This window comes from Grammomys surdaster, unplaced genomic scaffold, assembly GCF_004785775.1.
Source record: "Grammomys surdaster isolate TR1022 unplaced genomic scaffold, NIH_TR_1.0 189454, whole genome shotgun sequence".
Lineage (NCBI taxonomy): Eukaryota > Metazoa > Chordata > Mammalia > Rodentia > Muridae > Grammomys > Grammomys surdaster.
In genome coordinates this window covers 1-24,610 of record NW_021623763.1, presented here as the reverse complement: position 1 = coordinate 24,610, position 24,610 = coordinate 1, and the positions used below count along the sequence as shown (strand labels likewise).

Below are 24,610 nucleotides of genomic sequence, written 5' to 3'. Positions count from 1 at the left end.
TCTCTCTCTCTCTCTCTCTCTCTCTCTCTCTCTCTCTCTCTCTCTCTCTCTCTCTCTCTCTCGTTCACTCACACACACACACACACCAAGTTTTTAAGAGAAATAAAGAAGTGCTTTTTCTTTACATAAGTTGAAATTCAATCTAAACGATGTATGCTAAACATTGCTAACATAAGTAAACAAGTAAAATCTTTAGAGGCTACACCCTAATAACACTGCTGGGCAATGGGGAATTATCAACTCTCTATTGTAGAAACACAGGACTGAGTATCCTATTTGGCCAGCTATTTTGGAAGCCATTAAAAGCAACCTAGAGCCGGGCAGTAGTGGTGCACGCCATTAATCCCAACACTTGGGAGGCAGAGGCAGGCAGATTTCTGAGTTTGAGGCCAGCCTGGTCTACAGAGTGAGTTCCAGGACAGCCAGGGCTATACAGAGAAACCCTGTCTCGAAAAACCAAAAAAAAAAAAAAAAAAAAAAGCAACTTATACTAATTGTGGCAAAGCAAAAAACTATTCCAAACAAACTCAATGTTCATATACATAAAGGGAAGGGAGGAACTCTGAAACACAAAGAGCTGATGGGGTGTAGAACAGCACCTACTTCATGGAGGAGGGCCAGTGTTGTCTGCTTGAAGTTTCGCCCTCTACTGGCCATTAACCGATTCAGTGGCTTGCCATCTTTGCTCTGATACATGGCAACATCATAGCAAAACAGCATGCCACCTTTCAAAAGAAAGAAATTCAGAATGAGCATTCTCAATGAGAGAAAACTAGAAATTATATTCTCAGTAATCCACACTCAGCCAATTTGGATGAAGACCATAACAATGAAAATATAAATTATTGAGCAAATTACTATTTTTGAATATTGGTATCCAAAGAAGGGAAAAAAATTGGACATAAAAATTAACATTTAAAATATAATTTATTTACAAGTCATTTATAATTAACATTTATCAGTATAAATATCTACAAAAAAAGAAAAATTATAATTTGTATTTATTTCACATTTTACAAACCATTGGTACTATCTATTAAACTTTGTCTAAGTTTCATTAAATAAAAGTATGTGCACATATAATGTCAACTCCTGATAACATAAGGCCCTTAGTCCACGCCCACACATAAACAAGCTGAGCTCACACCTGCATCAGCCAAGTTTTGGTTGGGCCTCTTTTCCCTGCTTTTGTAACTGTGGTTCTCAATGAACTCCCAGCACCAGGTAGGTTCCAAGTCAATCAAAAGCCAAGGAAGCCAGTAAATTAATTTATGGTAACCCCAGGTAACTTGTGGAAATTTGGTTAATTCTGAGCCAACAAAAAGACACATTCAAGGACCAAGATGGCAACATATACAGATGAATATATTTCCAACATGTATTCTTAGTACTGACAGAGAAAAGTGCACACTCTATAAACAAAGCTCAGTAAACTGTTTTATACATGTCTAAGCAGAACCCAGATCAAAAAGCAAGTCATTATGTGCATCTCAGAAGCCTTTGGGCACACCTTCCTGTCATGCATCCAACTCGGCTGGCAGCACCACTTCTAGCAGCCCCTTTGCCTATCACGGTTCTTTTCATGAATGGAGTTAGAGTAGGAAGATGCCTCCACATCTCACTGCCTTCGCCCACCCTCCTTGTTTTGAGAATCATCTTGCTCTTACTGGCGTTGGAGTTTACTCATTCCCTCATCATATTCCTTCATATGAATATGCAACATTTGTGTATTCATTTTACTGAAAGCAGGCATCAAATAGCTCCTGAGTTAAACACTGGGCAAACAGTGCTGCTGTGGACTTATGTCTCTGGTAGCACAAATCAGGTTCAAAGTCTGTAAAAATAAAATCCCAAATGTAGGAATTTGTTCACAATCAATTTTAAAAATATCAGAACTTATATTCGCAACAGCTGTCCTAGTTACTGCGCCGACAGCCTTTGCATGGTGTCCATGCGGGATCGTTCCAAAACCCCCATGCTTAGCAAAATCTATGAATATTCAAGTCCCTTATATAAAATGACATAGAATTTGCATATAATCCAATCCACTTCCTCCTGCATTTCTTATGACCTCTATATTATTTATAAAGAACACAATGCAGATATGAGATGTGGCATAAACAGTTGCTGCACTGCATTGTTTGGGGACTAATTACAAGAAAAGGTCTGCTTATGTTCACAACAACTATAAATAAAAATATGTTTGATCTGAGGTTGGTTGGATCCTCAGGTGTAAAAATCCATGGGAACATAGGAGCAACTGTACTTGGTATTTTCCATGTTTTATCCATTCCACTGGTATGAAATGTTAGTTTCAACCCAGGTTTTTCTTGATGTTAAAGTTGACTATCTTCTTACATGCTCATCGGACATTTGAATACCTCTTTTAATCCTTTCGCACTGTGGGTTTAGTCATTTCCACCTGGTGCCCCTCTCTTCTCCATCTCCTACAGGAACCTCCTTCCCAACAACCATGAAGCCCCTCCTACTTTCCTGCTTCCCTTTTGTATGTGATCCAATGAGTTTAATTACAGTTCTTTGCTCCTGTGGAGGTAGGAGCTTATTCCTGGAGCAAGGGCAACTTATCCGTGGCTACACCACTGAAGAAAATGACCCATCCTCCCTGAGACACTTAGCTGTCATCAACAGTTTGTTCAAGAGCATGGTTGGGAAGGTCACAGACCCAAGGGAGAAACTTAGTACTAGTTTTGCTAAATGGTCCTGTTGTCAACGTGCCTTCTAACTACTCATGCTGCACCCACTGATTGTGCAGAGCCCATCTTTCATTGGAGGAACTTCCTACTGCAGCAAGCAATGGTTAATGCAGAAAACAAGGGATGATGGACTAAGTGTCAACTCAGGAAATCTGTAGTATTGCTATTAAAAAATTTTCATTACTTCACATTCTCAGGTGTCCTTTATCATATATCTACATCATAAATATCTCCAGTATATTTGTCTTTTTTTTAAAATTAGAGCTTTTAGATGTGGGATGATGGTTTAGTCAGTAGTATGCTTGCCACACAAATGTGAGAACATGAACTCGGTATCTAGTACCGACATAAAAGCAAGGTGTGGTGACACATGTTTGGAACCCATGCACTGGGCAGTCAGAGACAGGTAGTTCCCTGGGCCAACTTGTGTGCTGGTCCAGAGAGAGGCACACATTCAGATAATAAGGTAGAGGACCAAGGCAAACACACCCCCCATGTGTAAGGGCATACATGTGCATTCCGACATGTGTGCATACATGGACCACACAGCACAGACAGACATGCATTAAATACAAATAAACACATTAGAGCTTTTCATGATAGAGATCATGGCTTTTCTCCACATCACTGCTACAAATCAGTGACACAGTGACCATGTGTGCATGTTTCACACTGTATTCTTTTGCTCAGCCTGTGTACCATTGCACTAGCACTTAATTACCAATTATTGTGAGTTTGTAATAGTTTTCAACATCTGATAATGCATGTCCTCCTACATTGCTGCTGATGTTCTTCAAGACTGCCTTGGTTTAATTTTGAGTTTTTGTATTTCCACATAGTTTTTGGAATAAGAATGTCAACTGTCAAAAATGTATTGGACTGATTATGATTTACTTAAATCTATATATTAATTTTTAACTTAATTTTTACAATATGCAGCCTTCTAGCCCATAAACATCATCATACAACACTACATTTATTGTTTCTTCAATATTATTTCGGTAGTTGATAAAATACAGGTTATTGATTTGTTTTAGATTCTTAATATATATGATGTTATTATAGGTTTTAAATTTCATTACTTATTCATTATAGTATGTAAAATATACAACTGATTTTATATATGCATTTTTATGTCGGTCTATATGCAGCAAGCTACTGAAAGGAATTCAACTATTAATCCTAATATTTAACCGTGGACTATTTTGGATTGTCTATGAATATAATGATGTCATCTGCAAGTAATGAATGTTTTGTTTCTTTAATCCTTGCAGCTTTAATTTCTTCTCCTCAGCTGACTTCACTAGCCATGGCTTCTGGTACAATGCTGAGTAAGAATGGTGAAAATAGCATTCTTTTTTTTTTTTTTTCACTATCAGAAAGCAAGGCTGTCAGTATTTCAGGATTACCTATAAGTATGTGTTGGTGGTTGCTGGTTGTTCCTTATCAGAAAAAAAGTTTCCATCTACACATAATTTTTAATAAGAGTCTTTTGGGCATGATGAAGTTGTGCTAAATTTTTCAGATTTTTTTCCTACACATGTGAATCTACTTAAAGACTGAACAGCCTTTTAAATTAACATAATGAATTATATTGGCTTTGAAACATTAAATTATTTTTGTCTTATCCTTTATAAGTATTGCTTAAGTCAGCCTCCCTCCCACCCTATCTTTCCACCTGTGCTCACTGGGAAAGGGTGGTGCATAAGTTTCCTGTCTTGTAAACTCATGATCAAGTTCTGGTATTAATATTATGCTGGTCCATTGAAGAATAATTCTTTTTTTCTGTGTTCTTGCTATAGTCTGCATAAATTTAGTCAAGAAGCCACTTGTAGAATGCCTATTAGGTTAAAGAATGAATTTCCTGAGTAAATATCAAATTGTTTATATAACGTATTTCTCCTATCAGTTTTATATTTTAAGGACTTCTATAATTCACCTAAATTTTGAAGATTACTGATTAAAAGTTCTTTGTAGAGCTTCTCTTTGAGAACAGTGTATGGTCTACAGTAACATTTCCTTTCTTCTTCCTCATACGGGCCCTGTCAGCTTTCTGTATCTATTGATTTCATTAAATCTTCACTTTATGAGCATCTTTATGTCTTTGGTCAGATTTTTATGATCTTTTCTTGATTGCTATTCTTTCCTAAGCTCTTTTAAACAGAAGTTTGATTTCCTTTCCTTGTTTCTGACAAGGAAATTGTCCTGACAATTTTTTTTACATTGATACAAGCTAGAATTATTTGTAAAGAGATAGCTCTACTGAGATTCACCAGTAGCCAAGTCTGTAGGGTATTTTCTAATATTAATGATCAATGTGGGAGAGCTCAGCCCACTGTGGGCAGTGCTACCCCTAGGCTGGTAGTCTTGGGTCTAAATAGAAAGCACAATGGTTAAGCCCCAGGAAGCAAGCCAGCATACAGTACCATAGCTGGTCTCTGCCTCAGTTCCTGCCTCCTGGTTCCTGTCCTGAGTTCCTGCTCTAATTTCTCTTGGTCATAGACTATAGACTGTAAAGTTAAATAAACCTTCCCTCCCCAAGTTTGCTTTTGGCCACAGCGTTTTATCACAGCAACAGAAAGCAAAGTAAGACAATTTCCCTCTAAAAACAACTGTGGTAGCTCAGTGGGTAAAAGCAAGAGAACATGAATTTGGATTCTAACACATGCACATACACACACACACACACATACACACACACGCACGCACACACACACACACACACAATCATGACCATTAGTATACATGTAACTTTAACACTGTGGAGATGGAAACATAAGAAAGCCTGGGGCTTGCTAGCTACTAGCACAGATCCAAGTTCAGAGAGAAACTCTGTCTCAAAGGAATTAGGTGGAAAGTAATATATAAAGGCATACTATGTTCTCCATTGTCTTCCACAGACACACACACACAGAGACACACACACACAGACACACACACAGTGTATTTTCATACACATATATCACTTGCTTATACTTATGTACACACACACACACAAACAAGAAGTCACAGAAAACCATTGTAGCTACATCCTACAAACTATTGTATGGTATCTTTATATTGTATCTAATAAAGTATCTTTATTGGTATATTCACTGCATAAAATAATTTACTCCACTGTGTCATTTCTGTGCATGTACATCATGTATTTTGATCATATTAATGCCATCACCTCTTAGCTCCTGCCTCCTCTTCGTACCCTTCCTCTACCTAAATAGTCTTCAACTTTCATGTCCTATTTTTAAAATCTAGATTGCAGACATGCAGTATATCCTTCTTAATCTGACTTATGTTGCTCCGTATAATGATATACAGTTTTCCTGCAAATGACATGATTTTTTTCATCTTCATGGAGGAATAAAATATTGATGTTTATAAACTATGATTTATTATTATTCCCATTATTATTACTGGTGGTGGTTGTAGAGGTGATGTTAATTTATCTGTTGATGGACACAGGCTGATCTGTGAACCATGTCTTAATAAATGTAAAAGTGCAAGTATACTATATTACATTCTAACTTTGATTACTTTTTGTAAAACCAACAAGTGGTACATGGGATCATGTGGTAGTTCTAGTTCTCACCTTCTGGGAAACATCTATACTGACTTCCACAGTGGCTAAACTAATTTACAGTTTCAACAATAGTGTATGAATATCCCTTGTTCTCTATGTCTTTATCCTCATCTCTTGTTTCTTTTCTTGTAATGGCTCTTCTGACTGGGCTGACCTGGAATCTCAATGGAGTCATGATTTACATTTCCCTGACAACTAAGAATATTAAAACTTTTTCCATATATGTGTTAACCACTGGTTGTTCTTTTCTCCAACAAGACCTGACCTCTACCTGAGCCAGCTGCCAATCAAGTCCATAGTTAGAATAGTGAATATGCTCCAAGTGGGGAAAACAGTCTAAAATAATCTTCCCATTTTGGAATTTGAAGCTATCTATTTGTCTTTGCTTCTACATTTTTTGAATTCCTTTTCAATTCAGTTGTTTGTTGTAACTTTTCCAACTCTGTGTAAATGTGAGCATCAGACTAGCAATGTCCTACCATGTAACCTATGACAATTATACATGGAATTACAAGACAGGACGCTAGAAACCTGCACTTCACTATAGTACAGTATTCTTACCTGCCAGGCCAGGTTTCAGTCCTGGTTGCTTGTTTGTTTCATACGTCTTCAATATAAAGTTGGGGATTCCTGCTACAGTCTTCCCTTGGTCTGAGCGGACGCCTCCTTTCAATGCAGAGTGATATATCCCACGGGGCATATTCACCATTTCTTGTCTCACAAGAGATGTAAAGAATTCTTCCAAAGCTAGAAGAAAATAAGAGGAGTTCAAAACCCAAATAAATGAGATACTCCAGAAGAGGTGCGTTCCTTCTTATCCGGCATGCCAGGCATTCAGCTGTTTCAGGTTGAACTTCACCAAGTGAAAAGTCAACCACTGAGTAGCATCTCTTCCATCAATGTTCCCAAACAAAGTGTCACACCGTTCAGGAATTCTTAGTTTTCCTTCTTAGTTCTTGGGATTCATTCTTACTTCTTCATTTCTTATATGTCATCTATTGGTGAGTTCTTGTGGCTCCACCTCCAGAGTCCTTCTTTTACAACGATTCTCAAGAAATCTTGCCTAGTTATTATCTTTACCCTTCCTCAAATATACTAACATAAAAGCTGCATCTTTAGTCTCTTCTTCCTCATGATCACCCTTGAGGCATCCTCTAGCCAGAAGCTGAAGTTGCCCTTTACTTTCTTAATACCATCCAATAGCTTTCAATGCACATACAAACCAAAACAAAAACTATACAGCCTCTGACCCCAAATAAGGAATCATCACGATTATCCCTCTGGCCTCATTTCTGCCATGTCCCAGATAGCCTAAATAGCCCCTTCTGTTCTTCAAAAATATACTCTTGATGTGCTCTAGAGGAACACGAGCTTCCTGGCTGTCTACCTGAAACACATTGCTTCTAGCTTTTCATGGAATGATTCCTCTTGTCCTTTGGATGTTTTTAGGGAGATCTGTTAGAACCAAGCCCATTCTGTAGCAATGTTATCACAAGTATTAAAAACTGTAAAACTCATTCCTTACTTCATTTGTGTACAAAGGAAGCTATGCTAATGAAGCTCACTTTGCTATTTGACATTGTACAAACTACTACAAAACAACATAAAAACGTAGAGTCAGAAGACAGGATGTCAAAAACCAATGGTAAGAGAGTGGGTTCATATTTGAGTGTCATTTCCTCAAGGACCACTAGAGGATGCTCAATACAGAAATAAAAACAAAGCATGAAAGCTAAACTAATCACAGTGGGAAAAACAAAAAAGGAAAACTACTGAACATTCCTCCAGTAGGAAGAGAAAAACAAGGGTCCACCCAGCCACATCCAAATTTGACTAGGAATATTTTCATCTCGAGATCTCCTTTAAATGACCACGATTTAAAAATAAGTGCTCACTGGCACAATAATTAAGTGTCCTTTTATCTTTCTATATAATCTCCTGGATGCAACCAAACTTACCCATACAAAGTAAAGAGAGGGTCTGGGGACATGGCTCAGCTGGCAAAGTACTTGGTAGGGCAGGAGGACATAAATGTGATCCCCAACACCTATATAAGAAGGCAAGTGAGACAGCACACACATGGCCACTCCATCACTAGGGAGTCAGAGACAGAAGATGCCAGCAAATTGCTTACCAGACAGTCTACCTAAATGGCAAGGCCGAGATACAAGCAAAGAATTCTGCCTCAAAAAGTCAGGAAGAGAGCAATTGAAGAAGACAAGCAATGTCAATCTCTGGTGTATACACATACACACACATATATAGACATGTGCATACATCACACACACACAATGTCAATCTCTGGCCTATACACATGTACACACATGCATAGACATGCACATACAATATGCACACACACACTCATACACACACAATGTCAATCTCTAGTCTATACACATGCACACAAATACATAGGCAGGCACACATAAAACAGACACACAATGTCAACTCTGGTCTATATACATGCATGTACATACATAGACATACATATAACACACATACGTTATCAACTGCTAGTCTATACACATGCATGCACATATGTACACATGAACATATACACAAAGTATTAACCTCTGGTCTATTGACACACATACATAATCATGCACATACAACACACACACACAGTACTGGGAACATCTGTTGGGGACAGTTTCTAATGACTCCTCCACACTTACCCTCTACCATTCTCAACACTGTTCTGTAGCCTCCAGAACTAAGCTTTAAGAAATGCATCAAAAGATTGCTCATTGTGTCAACCAATGAAAGGCATTGGCAGGAGATCAAAGAGTGAAAACATGGTGAAGTTGGGGAACTTATTTCATAGACACTGTCCAACAGGTTACTACAGGTTACCTACACCCTTATTCAGAAGGCTGTCTCCCCTTAGGCAGCTCTATTTGTGACACACATGTCTTTTACCCTCCCTACACAGGCCAGAAGACCTTAGTTATTCTCTGATGATTCATTATGTCTAATGAATTTCCATAAACTTTGCAAACACAATTATAAAGAACCACTTTATTAAACTTTCTTCAATGATTCCATTGAGCATGAAGCCCTTTTTGTAATGACCTTCATGACTATAACATTTAAACAAATGAATGCTATGTAATCACAGACTATTCCAATTCCTGAACGATGTGGTTCAGGTATGACTGCTCCAAGCTCAGTCTGAGCACAGACTTTTTGAAATGTGTGAGTTATGTGATTGTGAAGACAGGGGAGCTTAGGTAAGAGAGAATGATTTCATGCTTCGTCAGGAAGAACTGTGTTCTGACAAAGGGGACAAGCACATATGTCAAAAGAGAAGATATACTTGCAAGTACACTGTTCTAGCAACAGAAAGCTGTATACTTATCTAGCTCTGTGGTCAATAAAAGCCTCTCAACTCCCTCTTGCAGCTGTGAGGTAAGGATAAGATGCATGCCCCTGAATGGAACCACTACAGAGAACACCATCTTTCCCAAGCAATTGAGCCAGTAACCAGCATTCTTCCTGCTCTCTGCAGCCTTGGCCTTGGCCTATTCCTTAAATACAACCAAGTAAGAATTTAAAAAGATGAAAATCTATACACAACAAGGTGAGCATGTTAACATTGCAGTTATATCTAATGGAATACCATCCAACAACTGAAAAAAATAAAGTTAGCATAGGGAACTAAAGATAAGGATCTTAAACATACTATGTGAAATGAAAAAATAAAAATCTAAGTCTAAAAGTTCACAAACTCAGAGTATCTGGAGAAATCTAAACAAGACTATAGTACAAGCAATTTTAAGCTAGAATTTTAAAAGGCCAGTACTGGGGGCTGGAGAGATGGCTTCATGGTTAAGAATACATACTACTTTTGTAGAAGACCAGAGTTCAATTCCCAGCACCCACATGTCAGCTCACAACTATATGTAACTCCAGTCCCAGGAAATTTGATACCTTCTTCTGTCCTCCATGGGTGCCAGGTGCACACAGACACAATGTACTTATATACATCTAGGCAAAGCACCAACACAGGTAAAATAAAAAAAATAGTTTAAGAAAAGGAATAGTTAAGAAGAAAAGAAAGAAGAAGGAGAAGAAAGAGGAGAAGGAGGAGGAAGAGGAAAAAGAAGAGGAACGAGGAGAAGAAGGAGAAGAAGAAGAAGAAGAAGAAGAAGAAGAAGAGGAGGAGGAGGAGGAGGAGGAGGAGGAGGAGGAGCAGGAGGAGGAGCAGGAGCAGGAGGAGGGAGGGGAAAGGGAGGGGGAGAGAGGGGGGAGGGGAGTGGGAGGAGGAGGAAACGATTCACATGAGAGGCAGGCTATGTTCCCCTTTTCAGAGCAATGACTTTACCACCATCAGTAACTAGTGACTACCATACATCATCCATCCAGTATCCTCCTAGTCTCTGTTCCCATGGCTGCAATCTATGTCCTTGCTGTTTGTCCTTGCTCCATTAATCAGAAAAAGTGAGCACAGAACAATGTAAAACTGTCTTTGGTGATGGTTTGCCAGACATAGTTATGCCTACAAACCCAACTTTACTCCAATAACCAGGTTTCCAAAAACAAATCAAAACAAACAAACAAACAAACAACAACAAAACAACAGTAGAGTGCTGTGGCCATCGAGTACAAACACTAGCACAGAGGTACCAATCCTCAAAGATCTTAGTAGCAACCTTTTCCTCTTCCCTAGGCAGTCATGCCCTCCCTCTGGCCAGAAGGCTGCAGAAATCAGCAAAGGACATAAAGTCATTTTAAAACCCCAAGAGAGCTATTGGCCATGGCTGTTTCAGTATACTGGGGGAATTTGTACATCAAAGCAGTTTCCTACTCCTGCTGGCAATTAACCCTGGAGAGACTAAAGGCTCCCTGGGAACTATGAGATAGGAAGTATGGAGAAGAAAGTAACAGTGAAGGGGTCTTTAAGGCTTGTAAAAAGAAGAAATGAAATCATGGTAACTTTGGCTATGCTTCATTGTTCAATTTGTCCGACTCCAGTGGAGGAGCTGGGGAAGGACTGAAGGAGCTGAAAGGGTTTGAAGCTCCATAGGAAGAACAAGAATATCAACTAACAAGACACTCCCCTCCCCCTACAAGAGCTCCCAGGGACTAAACCACCAACCACATGGAGGGACTCCTATGTGGCAGAGGATGGCCTTATCTGTTATCAATGGGAGGCCCTTAGTCCTGTGGAGGCTTGATGCCACAGCATAGGATAATGCCAGAGCAGTGAGGCAAGAGTGGATAGGTGAGTGGGGGAGCAACCTCATAGAGGCAGGGGTAAGGGGGATGAGAAGGAGGATAACATTTAAAATGTAAATAAATAAAATAACCATTGAAAGAAAGAAAGAAAGAAAGAAAGGAAGGAAGGAAGGAAGGAAGGAAGGAAGGAAGGAAGGAAGGAAGGAAGGAAGGAAAGAGTCAGGGACAGACAGGAGTTCTGTCTACAAATAAAAGATACACACTGGGCTAAATTTCCAGGGAATCTCTACTTGTCTTGAAATCAAGGGGAAAAAAAGATATTAACATTACAAATTACTATAATCACATATAACAATGACTATGTTGAGAAGCTATAACAACATTTCTTTTATTGAACCAGATTTTCAAACCTTAAGTGTTTGCATGTATACATGTTCAAGGCAGAATTTGAACAAAAAAAGCAAAATATTAGCTAACACTGAAGAGCTTCCAATCCTCAAGGATTATCTATGGAAATTTTAAGGAATGTTTAATAACCAGAAGATGAATTTTAAATAATATAAAGTTTTAATCACAGCCCATAACCCATATCTCAGTTATCACAATGGATCATCTATGGAATTTTTAAGAAATTTTTTAATAACCAGGAGATAAATTTTAAATAATATAAAACTTTAATCACGGCCCATAGTCCATATCTCGGCTGTAATCACCTACTGTTTCTTAGGTAAGACTTAGAGGCCGTGAAAGTTTTCTATGTGTGAACACCTCACACATGCACAGCATGCCTCTTAAAGACTAACAGTCTAATACACTTTATATCAAAACCAATGAGCACATAATTTGATCCTTAAAATTATTTAGAAGGAGAAGGAGAAGGAGAAGGAGAAGGAGAAGGAGAAGGAGAAGAAGAGGACGACGACGACATGGGCTCACCATGTAGCCCAGGATGGCCTGGAACTCAACGCATAGACCAGGTAAGCCTCAAATCCAACATGTCTGTCTAAAGTCTAACCCTGGTCTAGCCCATGACCTTCTGCTTCTGCCTCATCAGCACACCCCACCTGTGTGTGTCAGTGAACACATCTTGATCCATTGTTCAAATTAATTAATCTACTTTTGTATAATATACAAGTAATAGAGCCATTAATTTATAGCTCTCAAACTTGTGATTCATATACTTTATAGAAAGAACAAATTGGTCTGGAGAGATGCCTCAGCAGGTAAGAGTTCTTGTTCTTGAAGAGGACCTGAGTTCTATTCCCTGCACCCATGTGGCAGCTCATAATTGTCTGTAATACCTCCCAGAGGCACCAGCCATCCCCATGGCACACAGAGATACATCCAAGCAAAACACTCAAACATATAAAATAACAAAATAAAATATGTAAAAGAAAGAACAGACAAGAGTCTGGCATAACTGTCCCTGAGAGGCTCACTTCACCCAACAGTCAAAGGGAAGAGATGCAGAGACTCTACAAAACAACAGATGGATCTTGAATCATCTTATGGAATAGCTGAGAGAAAGACTGAGGATCCCCAAAGGATTGGGTCTCCACAGGAAGACAGTCACCTAACCCTTGGGTGCCCCCAGAGACTGAATCACCAAAGCGCTAGGGCCCCTGAACATATGTAACAGATGAGCAGGTTAGTCTTCATGAAGGTTCCCCCAAACAACTGGGAGCAGGGACTGCCCCTGAATCCCACCCCCTAAATGGACAGCCTTGACTGGCCTCAGTGGGAGAGGATCTGCCTAGTCCTCGGCAGCAACATGATGTGCTGGGGAGGGCTGGGAGGGAGTTAACACTCACAGGAGGTCTTCTCCTCGAAAGGGGAAAGAAGGGGTACTTGGAGGAGAGGAAAGGCTGATATTGGGTTATAAGAGAATAAATAAATAAATAAATTTAATTTAAAAAAGAAAATAAATTTATAATGATGAAACCACAAGTAAATATCTCAAAACTTGATGTTTTTCACCAGCTTTTAACAAAGAGGCATTAATTAAAGCAGTGGCTTGAAGTTCCACTGTAAATCTGTTTTATACAGTAACCAGCTTTTGAAATGAATTCTAGTTCTCATTGAGAACAATTATATTCAGCTAAATGTTCCTGTCATCTAATGGTTTTATGATGGTTAGAACACCGTATTACCTAAGACTGTCTCTCTAGAACGCACAGGTACACTTAGCATTTCAGCTAGAAAGTATCTATATGAGAGTAAATGACAGCATGTGCACACCAAACAACAAACAAAAAGCTCCCACAATCTACCAGACAGGCAAACCCACTGGAAAATTCCAGGCCTGTGGTTGTCAAATAGGAGTCACCTGGTAAAACCAAAGGCGCAGTGATGGGCAACAGTCTGAGATAGCAAGAACCAGGAATGGAAAGGTCCACAGATTCCTCTTCATCCAGCTCATCAGGAACAGGCATTTCGGGCCTTATCTGAAATAAGTAATGATATGTCAGAGAAAATGAAAACAAGACGTGTAACATGTATTCTTGGTTGACTCTATGTTAAGATTTAAAAATTGTCTTAGACATAATCACTCTTCAATATCAAAAAACAATTTAAATAAAATTTTAAAAATACCTTCATGTAACAGCAGGTGTGGTGGTGCCCAACTTTAATCCCAGCACTTGGGAGACAAAGGCAGATGGATCTCTGCGTGTTCAAGGCCAGTCTAGTCTACATAGTGAATTCTAGGACAGCCACAGAGCTGTCCTAGAATTTTTAAATTTTTAAAAATTGTTATTCCAACTATATCTCTAAGATAAAGTTTCAAATCTTCTAGTGACAAGATTGTGACATTACAAATGCTTTACTTGACATTCTTTGGACTTAGCAATGTTGCTACAGAAAAGAACACTAAAATCAGTAATGAGTAGCTTTGCTTTACCGTGCGTAATTTGCATTTTGAAGTTTTTTTCAGTTGCTTTGTGATTACTTCGCTTTGTGTGAACCAAAATAAGAATGTAAGATTAGCACTATCATATTTTCTATAACATAATGGTAAGGCAATTAATTAAAATTTTAATACTTTCAGTGACACACCATCATAATGTCCATGCAGAGATAATTAACCATTAGGGTATGGAATCAAAATACAGAAAAGTGGTTGCTATAACCATAAAGTGCCAGAACCTAGTCGTTACCATTTGCCTGTCTCCGGGAGTTATTTTTAGAAATAATTAACAATTCCTGCAGACTGCCTTCTTCATGGGTCCCCAAAGCACCATTTCATTAGCAACTGCACTGAGTCAGGAGTCTTCAGAAGGATAAAAGAAAACAGACAGCAAATGCTCCTCTTATGTATAATAATCTGACTCCACTGAAGCCGCTCAGCCATAAGGAGAGTTATCTCCACTACTTGAAGCAACTTAACCTCCTGAGTACTCAAGACAAGACATCATTTAGATTCAACACTGAGAACTTAGCTCTAAGAGGACTAAGCCAGCCACACTTCAGAAATAACAATTGGGCAGACTGCAGACAGGGTATGAGAACATTAGTTTACGATACTACATGATCAGAGATACCCTGGCACAAACAGAACCTTTAGTTCTGTCAGGCAGGGTTTCCCAAGTGTCTCTGGCTTATAGTTGCAATTTTCTAAGTCTACTATGATTGAGAACTGTCTTTGAAATTCTAATCAGTATTAGAGCCTCCTGATTCCTGAAAATTAGATGAATAAGAGAGCTAGCTCGCTGTCACTCTGACGTGCTTCTTGGTTTTAAGCATCAAGAACGTCCGGGAAACCAGTAAAATGATTTCCATAAAGCCCAGGAATTCTAATCCTACGTATATAACAAAAATAGACAAAAGGCTATGCTCATACAAAGATTTATATACAAATGTTCAAGAAGCATTATTCGTTATAGCTCCCAAATATAAGGGCACTCAAATATTCATCAGCTTATGAATTAATAAGCAGACTGAAGTAAATCCATGCAATAGAACATAACTCAATCATGAAAAGCAATAAAATAAAATGTTAAAGAGAAAAGAAATGATAAAGGGGATCAAGGGGTGGCTCAGTGGGTTAAGGCTACAAAGACCTGAGTTTGATCCCTGAGACCCATAAAGTGAAAGAAAAAACTGACTTGTCCTGTGATATCTACACATGTGCCAACAAACATGTGCCCTTCTCTTCCAGATACACCTGATAAATAAATGCATGAAAAACAATGATCAAAAATTAATTTGATGAAATAACAGAAATAACACTGAGAATTTAAAGAATTGATGAAAAAAGAATTGGCCCTCTGAAAGGATAAATAGCATTGACAAAGATGTCACCAAGCAAATCAGAAGAGACAGAAAGAAGAAACTAGGAGACGCAGAGGGAAAGCAATAGATACCACTGAAACCCAGAGAAAGCTTTGAAAAAAATATTCTAATAAATTGAAGAATGTGGAAGAAATACATAAATTTCTACATACATATCATATACAGAAATTAACTAAAGAAGACGAAAAAATGAGATTGACGCCTCAATAAAGAATCTCCCAACAGAGAGTCAACCCCTGATACTATTAATGATACTCTGTTATGCTTGCAGACAGCCTAACTGTCTTCTGAGAGCCTTCATCCAGCAGCTGTTGGAAACAGATGCACTGAACAATAGGTGGAGTTATAAGAGTCCTGTGGAAGAGTGGGTGAAAGGATTAAGGGAGCTGGAGGAGTCAAGTACACCACAAGAAGACCTACAGAGTCAACTATCTTGGGCCCATGAGGGCTCATAGAGACTGAACCATCAACCAAAGAGCATGTGTGGGCTGGACCTAGACCCCCCAACACATTTGTAGCAAATGTATAGCTTGGTCTTCATGTAGGTCCCTTACCAATTGGAGCTGGGGCTGTCTCTGACACTGTTACACGCCTTTGGCTCCCTTTCCCCTAGTTAGACTGCCCTGCCTGGCTTCAGTGGTAAAGGATGCTTCTAGTCCAGCTGTGATTTGATGTTCCAGGGTGAGTTGGTACCCATGGTGTGGGGTGTCTAAGGATAAGGGCATGGAAGAATGGGGGTAGGGTGTGAGGAGAGGAGGGAGAAGGGCTGCAATCAGGCTGTACGATGAATTTAAAAAAGGAATCTCCCAACAAAGGAACCTCCAGGACTGGAGTGATTCATTTTCTTTTAAATAGCACCAATACTTCTTAAACTACTCCACAAAACAGAAAAAGACTGTTTGCAAACTCATGATATGAAGATAGCATTAAATTGATACCAAAACCAGATAAGAAAACAAGAAAAACAATAATAAGCCAATTTCCTTGGTAACCATAAATGTAAAACACATCTATAAAACACCTGCAATCTAATTCAATACACCAAAGGGATTAAACATTATAACGAAACTCTATGACCAAGCTGGGTTCACAGGAATACAGGGTGGTTCAAAACATTCTGTTCACATAAAAAATAATTCAACACATAAAAATATAGTAAACAGGGGCTGGAGATCACCTGTTGCCCTGGAAGACCCAGATTTGATCCCCAAAACACATCCAGTGGCTCACATCCATCTGTAACCCCATTTCCAGGGAATCCACCCAACAAGCACGCATGTGGTGCACATATGTGCAAGCAAAACATTTATACATGTAAGCTAAGACAAATAAATTTTCTGAAAATTTGTAAAAATATAGCACAGAAAAAAATCCCAAGAAAAAAAATCCGATAATTACTACATGTAGAAAATTTTTCACAAAATTAAATACCCCATCATTCAAAACTCCCACCCTGCAGAAATAAGAGACAGAATGCCTCAAGACAATGAAAGTTATAGACAGAAAACTACAGTCAACTTTATATTGAATAAGGAAAAACAAAAGCATTTTTTCTCGAACTGGGAAGAAGACAAGGTTCTCTATAATATCTGCTATCATTCAATCTAGTACTTGAAACCATAGCCAAATCAATAAGACAAGAGAAAGACGGAAAAGGAACATAACAGGAGAAGAAGAAATAAATTATTCACATTTATACACAATACTATGTTTTAAAAACCTAAAGATTCCACCAGAAAAACATCTTAAATCTGGCATATTTTTAGAAAACTAGCAATATAAAAAGAATGCAATAGTTTTTTAAATGACAAATATAATGAGAAATAAACCAGGAAAACAATGTCATTCACAGTACCCATTTCCTAAGCAAGATACCTAGGAATAATCTAACCAAAGAAGTAAAGATATATAAAGCATTAAAGAAGATGAAAAGACATCCAATGTTTACAGATCATTAAAATTAATATTTTTCAAAACAGCCACGTTACCAAAAGGAATAGAGATTCTGGGAAATCCTCATCAAAAGTCTAATCACATTCTTCACCGAAAGAGAAAATAATAATCCTAAAATTCATATTCAAGGACAAGAAATCCCAATAAGCCAAAGTAATCTTGAGGACAGAAGAGGAATGGAGGGGAAATTATTATAAATTATACTATAGGACCATAAAAACAAACATAGCTTAATATTGACACACAAAAAAAAACAATGAAAAATAACAGAACATATAACTAATATATATAACTAAATATACCTAGTTTCAATAGAATGGCTAAAAACATGTATTAGAGAAAAGTCTCCTCAACAATAACAACAACAAAAAAAGAGGATTTGCATATCCACAAAGAACACTGAAACTAGACCATTATTTCTGGCTCACTATTTACAATAAAATAATCAACACAAAACTGATTAAAAACCTTAACGTAAGAATCAAGAGGCTGAAACTAATGTAGGGGAATACTTAAAGGGATAGGCACAGGCAACAGCCCTTTTGCCTTGGGAGGTAAAGGATCTCTTTTTAAAGAGAGTCTCATATAGCTCAGGCTAGCCTCCAACTTGCTATGTAGCTGAGCCTGAGATTGAGTTCCCGCTTCTCCTTTTGCTGCTTCCCAAGTCTGGATTACAGGCAAAGCACTGTTTTTATTTGCATGGGTATTCTGCTTGCATGTATGAGTGTACCACTTGCATGAGAGATGTCTGCAGAGATCAGAAGAAAACACCAGATCCTCCCGGAACTAGAGCTATAAATGGTTGTGAACTATTTTATGGGTGCTAGGCATTGAACCTGGGTCCTTTGCTAGAGCAGCCAGTGCTCTTATCTGCTGAGCCTTCTCTCCAGCACCATCAATAACCTTTTGAATAGGACTCCTTCAGCCCTGAGAATGATAAATGGTGATCATATCATATTATAGTGATTCTCAGAACAAATGGCAGAGTGGACAGGCAGCATATGCACTGGCAAAAACCCTTCATCTTCTATGTACCCAATGAGGATTGATACTCAGACTATACAAGGAATTTTAAAATTTTAACATTAAAAACAATCCAAACAAAAAGAATGAAAAAATTAACAGACACTTTTCAAATAAACAAGCACATGTGGCCAATAAATAAATGCAAATGTGTGCAGCATTGTTAGTCATTAGACAGACATAAATTAAAATGACTTGATGAGTCCAACTCCAATCACAGTAGCAAATATAAAACATTTAAAAATATACCAAATGCTAGCAATGATGTAGGGGGAAAGAACTCTTAATATACTGCTGGAGGTATAAGTCAGTATGCAAGCTCCCCAATAAAAACTAAAAGTAGGACTAGCCTATACATAATCTAGCTATCCCACTTCTGGGTGTGTACCTGAAGGAACTAAAGGTGGCCTGCTATAAGATAGCTGCAAACTCATGTTATTGTGGTCCTGTTCACAGTAGCCAAGTCACAGAATCAGCCCAGTTGCTCAGCAACAGCTGACTGGTTAAAATCAAAGTGCCATCTATACCCTGTAGCATATTATCCGACTAATAAGGAGAGTAAAGTCATGTCATTTGCAGGAAAGAGGATGAAATTAAAGATCACCATATTAAGTGAAATTAACATGACCATATGTTTTTTCTCACATGTGAATCTTCCTTTAAAATAATAGACATGAAAGTATGTATTAGGGACTCGAGAGAGGACTTCTTGGGGCAGTGAAAATGAACAAAGTTTTTTAAAAAGAGGAAAAAGTACAAAGATACATAGAGATACATGCTACATATAAAGAAGCCCTGAAAAGTCTATGTAAAAGAAGTTATTCATAAGAGACCACACTATGGATGATTCTGGTAAGAAAGATCCAGAAAAGACAAATTCACAGACATCAAAAGAAGATTAATGTTTATTTAGAATTTGGAGAGGAAGAGAGTAAACATGACCACCTACGCAACATGGGCTCTTTTGTTCTCACACAATCTTTATACATTTTAGACATGCTGAGTTGTCAGAGTTAAATGGCTGAGTCCTATGATTTGTGAATTACATCTCAAAAAAGTTATTTAAAATGAAAGTAAAGAGGAAGGAGATGGGGTGGCAGCAGAGGAGAAAAAGAAACCACTGCTGTCCATCCATGTGAGGAGATTTACCTGCTGGGCAAAGAGCGGTAAAGAACTGCTTGGCAGGGAAGGGATACAATCATTTTGCACGTACTGTTTCCTGTCCTCCCCTTCTGCTCCATCATGTAGCATTACTCGAAATGAGTAACAGTATTCAGGCCACTGACATTTCTAAAAGCCACTACAGGAAGTTCCAAGGTTGAAGGATAAAGAAAACCCAACCATTTATTTTAAATAGTCTAATTTCACACTGATGTGAGTGCCAGCTAATGTAGGTGCTGGAAGTCGAACTTTAGGCTCCCTGGAAGAGCAGTAAGTGCTCTTAACTGTTGAGCCATCTCTCCTGCCTCTGCTCAGGTCCTAAGAAATTATTTCCTCCTACTATCTAACATCAATCTTTCCCCTTGGTTTAAATGTAACAACTTAATAGGCTCAGAGTGAGTGCACTCACTTGTAAGAGTATCTATTGAAGTTACAAAATTTGGGCAATCGCAACACATTAGCTGCTAAAACATGCAGGGAAAGCTCAGTACATTCTTAGAAGACACACAGAAAACTACAAGACCTCCCAAGTATAGAAAAGCTTTGTTGAAAAAACTCAAAGCCAAATAAAAAAAAAATGACAAATTACTTTTAAAATCTCCTTTAAATTGAATATGAGAAAACTTAGCCTACAAAATGCCTCACTGTGCATTACTACCCAGATAACCTTCCAAGTGTCTTTCCATTTGTCTAACCTATGAAAATATAAGTGTGTACGAAAGCAGAGGAGGGTAATGTAGAACGTGTCAAGTATCTGCATAAATTTAGTTAAAAAGAGAAACAGCCTCTGATGAATGCAATGACATTCACTTAAATCAAAGCCAAGCAGTAACACCACAGCTATACCAACCCTGGATACATAATGAGTTCTTCTTTATCGCTTCTAAAATTAATCACAGAAATCAACAAGACTATCTTAAGATCTTATAAGTTTAATTTTAAAATGGCTTAATATTTTTAATGACTCTAAGTTGGAAGAAAAATATCAATGTCTTCTATCTAAAAGTTTATCCACAACTGATTATTTTTCCAGAAAAGCAATTCTATATTGTCTTGGCTGATTTGTGTAGGGTGTTGTTGTTGTTGTTGCTGTTGTTGGGGTTTTTGGAGGAGGAAAAGAATTCCTACATCTAGGAATGCTAAAGAAACGAGGGTAAAATAGTAAATAGAGTGAAAGAACAAGAATACAAACAAAGACTGGGGACAATTGTCTATTTTTTAACATTGAAAAGAAAAGGTCCTCAAAATTTTTTTTAGCAAATCTAGATTTTCATTTTGAGATAAACAATGATATTATTACAAATTCAAAAAGCACATAAAATCATTTAACATCTTCAGCCCATAGGACAGAGTCTAACACCTAGCAAATATCAAGTAAGTAGTTATTCAACAATAGCAGATGTATGAAATTCTCAAGGAAGGGGAGGAGGAGCAGCAGCAGGAGGAGGCTGTGGCAGCAAGGTTCAGCACTGGAGGCTGTGAGCCTACACAGGAGGATAGGAGCCTGGTGACAGAAACTGGGGACAGAGAGGGGGAGACTCTTATGCTCCATCATCTCAACCTTGACAAGGGTAAGTCAGAGTGAGTTATTGCTACTCTGAAGCAGAGGACCTATCTGAGAAGAGGATTTTAACATTGAACTTGATTTTAGTATTCAATCTGAAAAGTATGCATAGAAACGAATATGCCTTAACGGCTCTCCTTTATCATTCTGCAGTCTAATGACTAAAGTTAAAACATATTTGAAGCATGGACTCTAAGTATATCAGTACTAGTTACATTAGGAGGTAAAGGAGCCAGTTTGAGGTATGTATGGATCAGAAGGTACAGAGTTTAATTAAGAAAATAGCTAAAGGGGAACTTTGTATACCACTTAATGGAGTATAATCTCTAACAATCACAATCAGATGGTGAATATAACCCTAAAGGCATAAAAGATAAACAGGCCAATATTTTAACAGGATAAGTTGCAAAGAGTGTTTAAGAATTGCTTAATAAAAGCAACTACCAACACTGAGCTATTTCTGGAGTAACAGCAAAAATCAGAGGTCACTGTTATGCTGTGATTTAAATGAGTAACTATCTACTGGAAACATAATAAAAGATGTTCCTGCAGGTGTTTTACTAATCTGCTGGTGGGAGGAATCATACCAAACTCATAGTACTATTAGTTTTCTTATTGTACCCTTATGGTTTTGCCTGCATGTTATGTCTGTGCACCATACCATGCAGTGCCCATGGAGGCCAGCAGAGGGTGTCAGATCCCCTAGAACTAGAGTTAGAGATCGTTTTGAGCCACTATATGGATGCTAGGAACTATGCATAGATTGTCTGAGGAACAGTCAGCTCTCTTACTCAACCAGTGAGACACCTCTCAAGTCCCAGCTACATATTTTAAAAGCAGACATGGATAGTTATCCAAAGCTAAGTTTGAAGCCCCATTGGTTTTCATTATAAAGACCTTAGCTAAGTCTTTCCACTTATAACCACTGCAGGATAAGCTAGCCAGTCAGGACCACATTGGGAGTCCTCAATGGTATAGGAAATCCTGCCTTGCTTAAGGTTTGGCTTCACAAGAGTATATGCTCAGCTTCTCTTACACAGTAGCTCTAATTCAATCCAGTAAACATTAAGTTGGCCAAGATCATACTGGCTTCTGATCTCTGTAAAGACTTAACACAGAACAAAAGCCAAACATGTTTTTCTGCCTGAAGATGCCAAGGAATTCACAACGTTTGATCTCCAAGGTACTTTCTGGGTAATATATGTAACTTCATATAATACAATATTACCTTTAGCCATAAAGGCATTCATTTGTCATCTGTATTATTTGGACTTAGTGGCAATGAAAGCAAAATCAGAGTTTGAACTCCTTAACTTGTTAAATTACCTAAGTACTAGATATTTCTTTATTTCTATGAAGACAAGGTCTTAATATGTAGCCTTTGACTAGCCTGAAACTTGCCGTGCAGACCAGGCAAGTATAGAAATCATATAGATCCACCTACCTTTGCATCTCAAGAGGTCTGGGATTAAAGAAATATACTGCTATGTCTATCAGATACTAGAATCTATGTTTAATTTAAAGTAAACATAACTGCCTAACATATACAAGGTTAGAGTTCCATCTCCAACACTGCAAGAACAATAACAGCATTAATAAATTACTTATTTAAAAAGCAAAGATAATGCCATATTTTTGCTGAGCCATAACAAGTAATAACACTTTCTTCAAGCCATATAAATCATTTTTCACCTTACTAAAAAGGAGGTTTTTTTTTTCCTTATAGCATTTGTTGTTTGTGAGATATAAGATCTTTAGTACCATAAGAGATGGAAAATATTTATCTGGGGGCCCATGCTTGAAACTCAAGTCCAGGATGGCACTCAAACTTGACAGAAAAGCGGTTCCAAGAGCAGCTCAGAACTTCCAGACAAGTCATGGCTCCAGCCTCTTAGGATAACTCTGCACCACACTGCCTTTCACCTGCTGCAAGGAGACTCAAACTCATCACCTATGAAGCATAAGACCTCACAGTCTCACAGATTAAAATGAATGATGGGCAAGTTGTGCTGCATGGATGCGACACCTAGAGGTACATATATACATTCACCAGGTAAAGACTCCTATGACCAGAGATAAAGTCATATAATCCAGAATAAAAGAAGCAGGAGATAGCAGCAAAACAGCAGAGGTGCTTACCTTTTCCGGCAGGTGAAGAATGGTGTGTTCTCCAGCACTGAAGTGAGACAGAGATTTATATGCAGCACTTGCTACCATAGGATCCTGGACAAGGCAGACAGAAAGCAACAGATATCAAACAGCAGATCTAGGGGAGGCAAGAAAAATCTTCTCTAACCAATGCCAGAATCCCACTGATACGTTAAAAAAAAAAAAAGGGAGGAGAGGTGAAAAACAAAACCAAAACATCATTATGACAGAGGAAAGACTGACTGATCATCATTAAGCATTCTTCAGAAGAAAGTGCTCCCAATATTAATAAAAAAAAAAAATACTGAGCCAATGGGCTCAAAAACATTCAATATTTTCATCCTAATTTGAACCTTAAAGTTATCTAATTACTGAAGTCCCTCTGAATTAGTATGGCTTAGTAGGACTGTGAGGATTTAGAGTCTGATAAGTCTGTCTTTAACAGGACAAGTGATCTATATGTAGTTAGTTCAAGCTCATGCATCCACTGGGCAAGTGTGTCTCCAGCAATCCCGGCATGCTGATGCATACTTAGAACCTTATCCCAGGGGAGGCAAAGACAGGCAGGTCCCAGGTCTCATTGCATAGCCAGCCTAGCCTATTAGGTGTATTCATACCAGTAAGGGACCTTGTGTCAAGAAAGATATGACAGAGGAATGACATTTGAAGTTGTCCTCTGGCCCCCACATATATCAGTCATACATGAACCCACATAAACATACAGACTGTACTGTGTACTAGGCCTTCTTTTGGTACACATGAGGAAGGGCCAAAGTAGAAGAGTGAGGGAATCATAAAAGCAAGGGATAATGTCAACAACCCTTCACATCTGCCATTATCAATGAGAGTAGTGCAGAACCATTCTTGAATCTGAACTTACTAAGAGTCACTTTTTTAAAAATCAAAACTTCAGTTCCAGAGAGCTAAGTGTTTATCCTGAGTCTTTTTCATAGCTATTTCCCCAGTTTGTTCTGAGTCACTGATAGTTCTATAAAAATACCT

At 38.2% G+C, this 24,610-nt stretch overlaps 1 protein-coding gene across 1 annotated transcript; it reads right to left on the bottom strand.

Moving 5' to 3' along the window:
- Nucleotides 1–603: 603 nt before the first annotated feature.
- On the bottom strand, nucleotides 604–23,683 carry LOC114615902 (focadhesin-like; the record flags this gene model as incomplete). Its single annotated transcript, XM_028761498.1, has 4 exons — nucleotides 604–725; nucleotides 6,853–7,038; nucleotides 13,796–13,913; nucleotides 23,600–23,683. Coding segments are annotated over 4 exons (510 nt in total), but the record flags the coding sequence as incomplete, so codon positions are not given.
- Nucleotides 23,684–24,610: the final 927 nt, after the last annotated feature.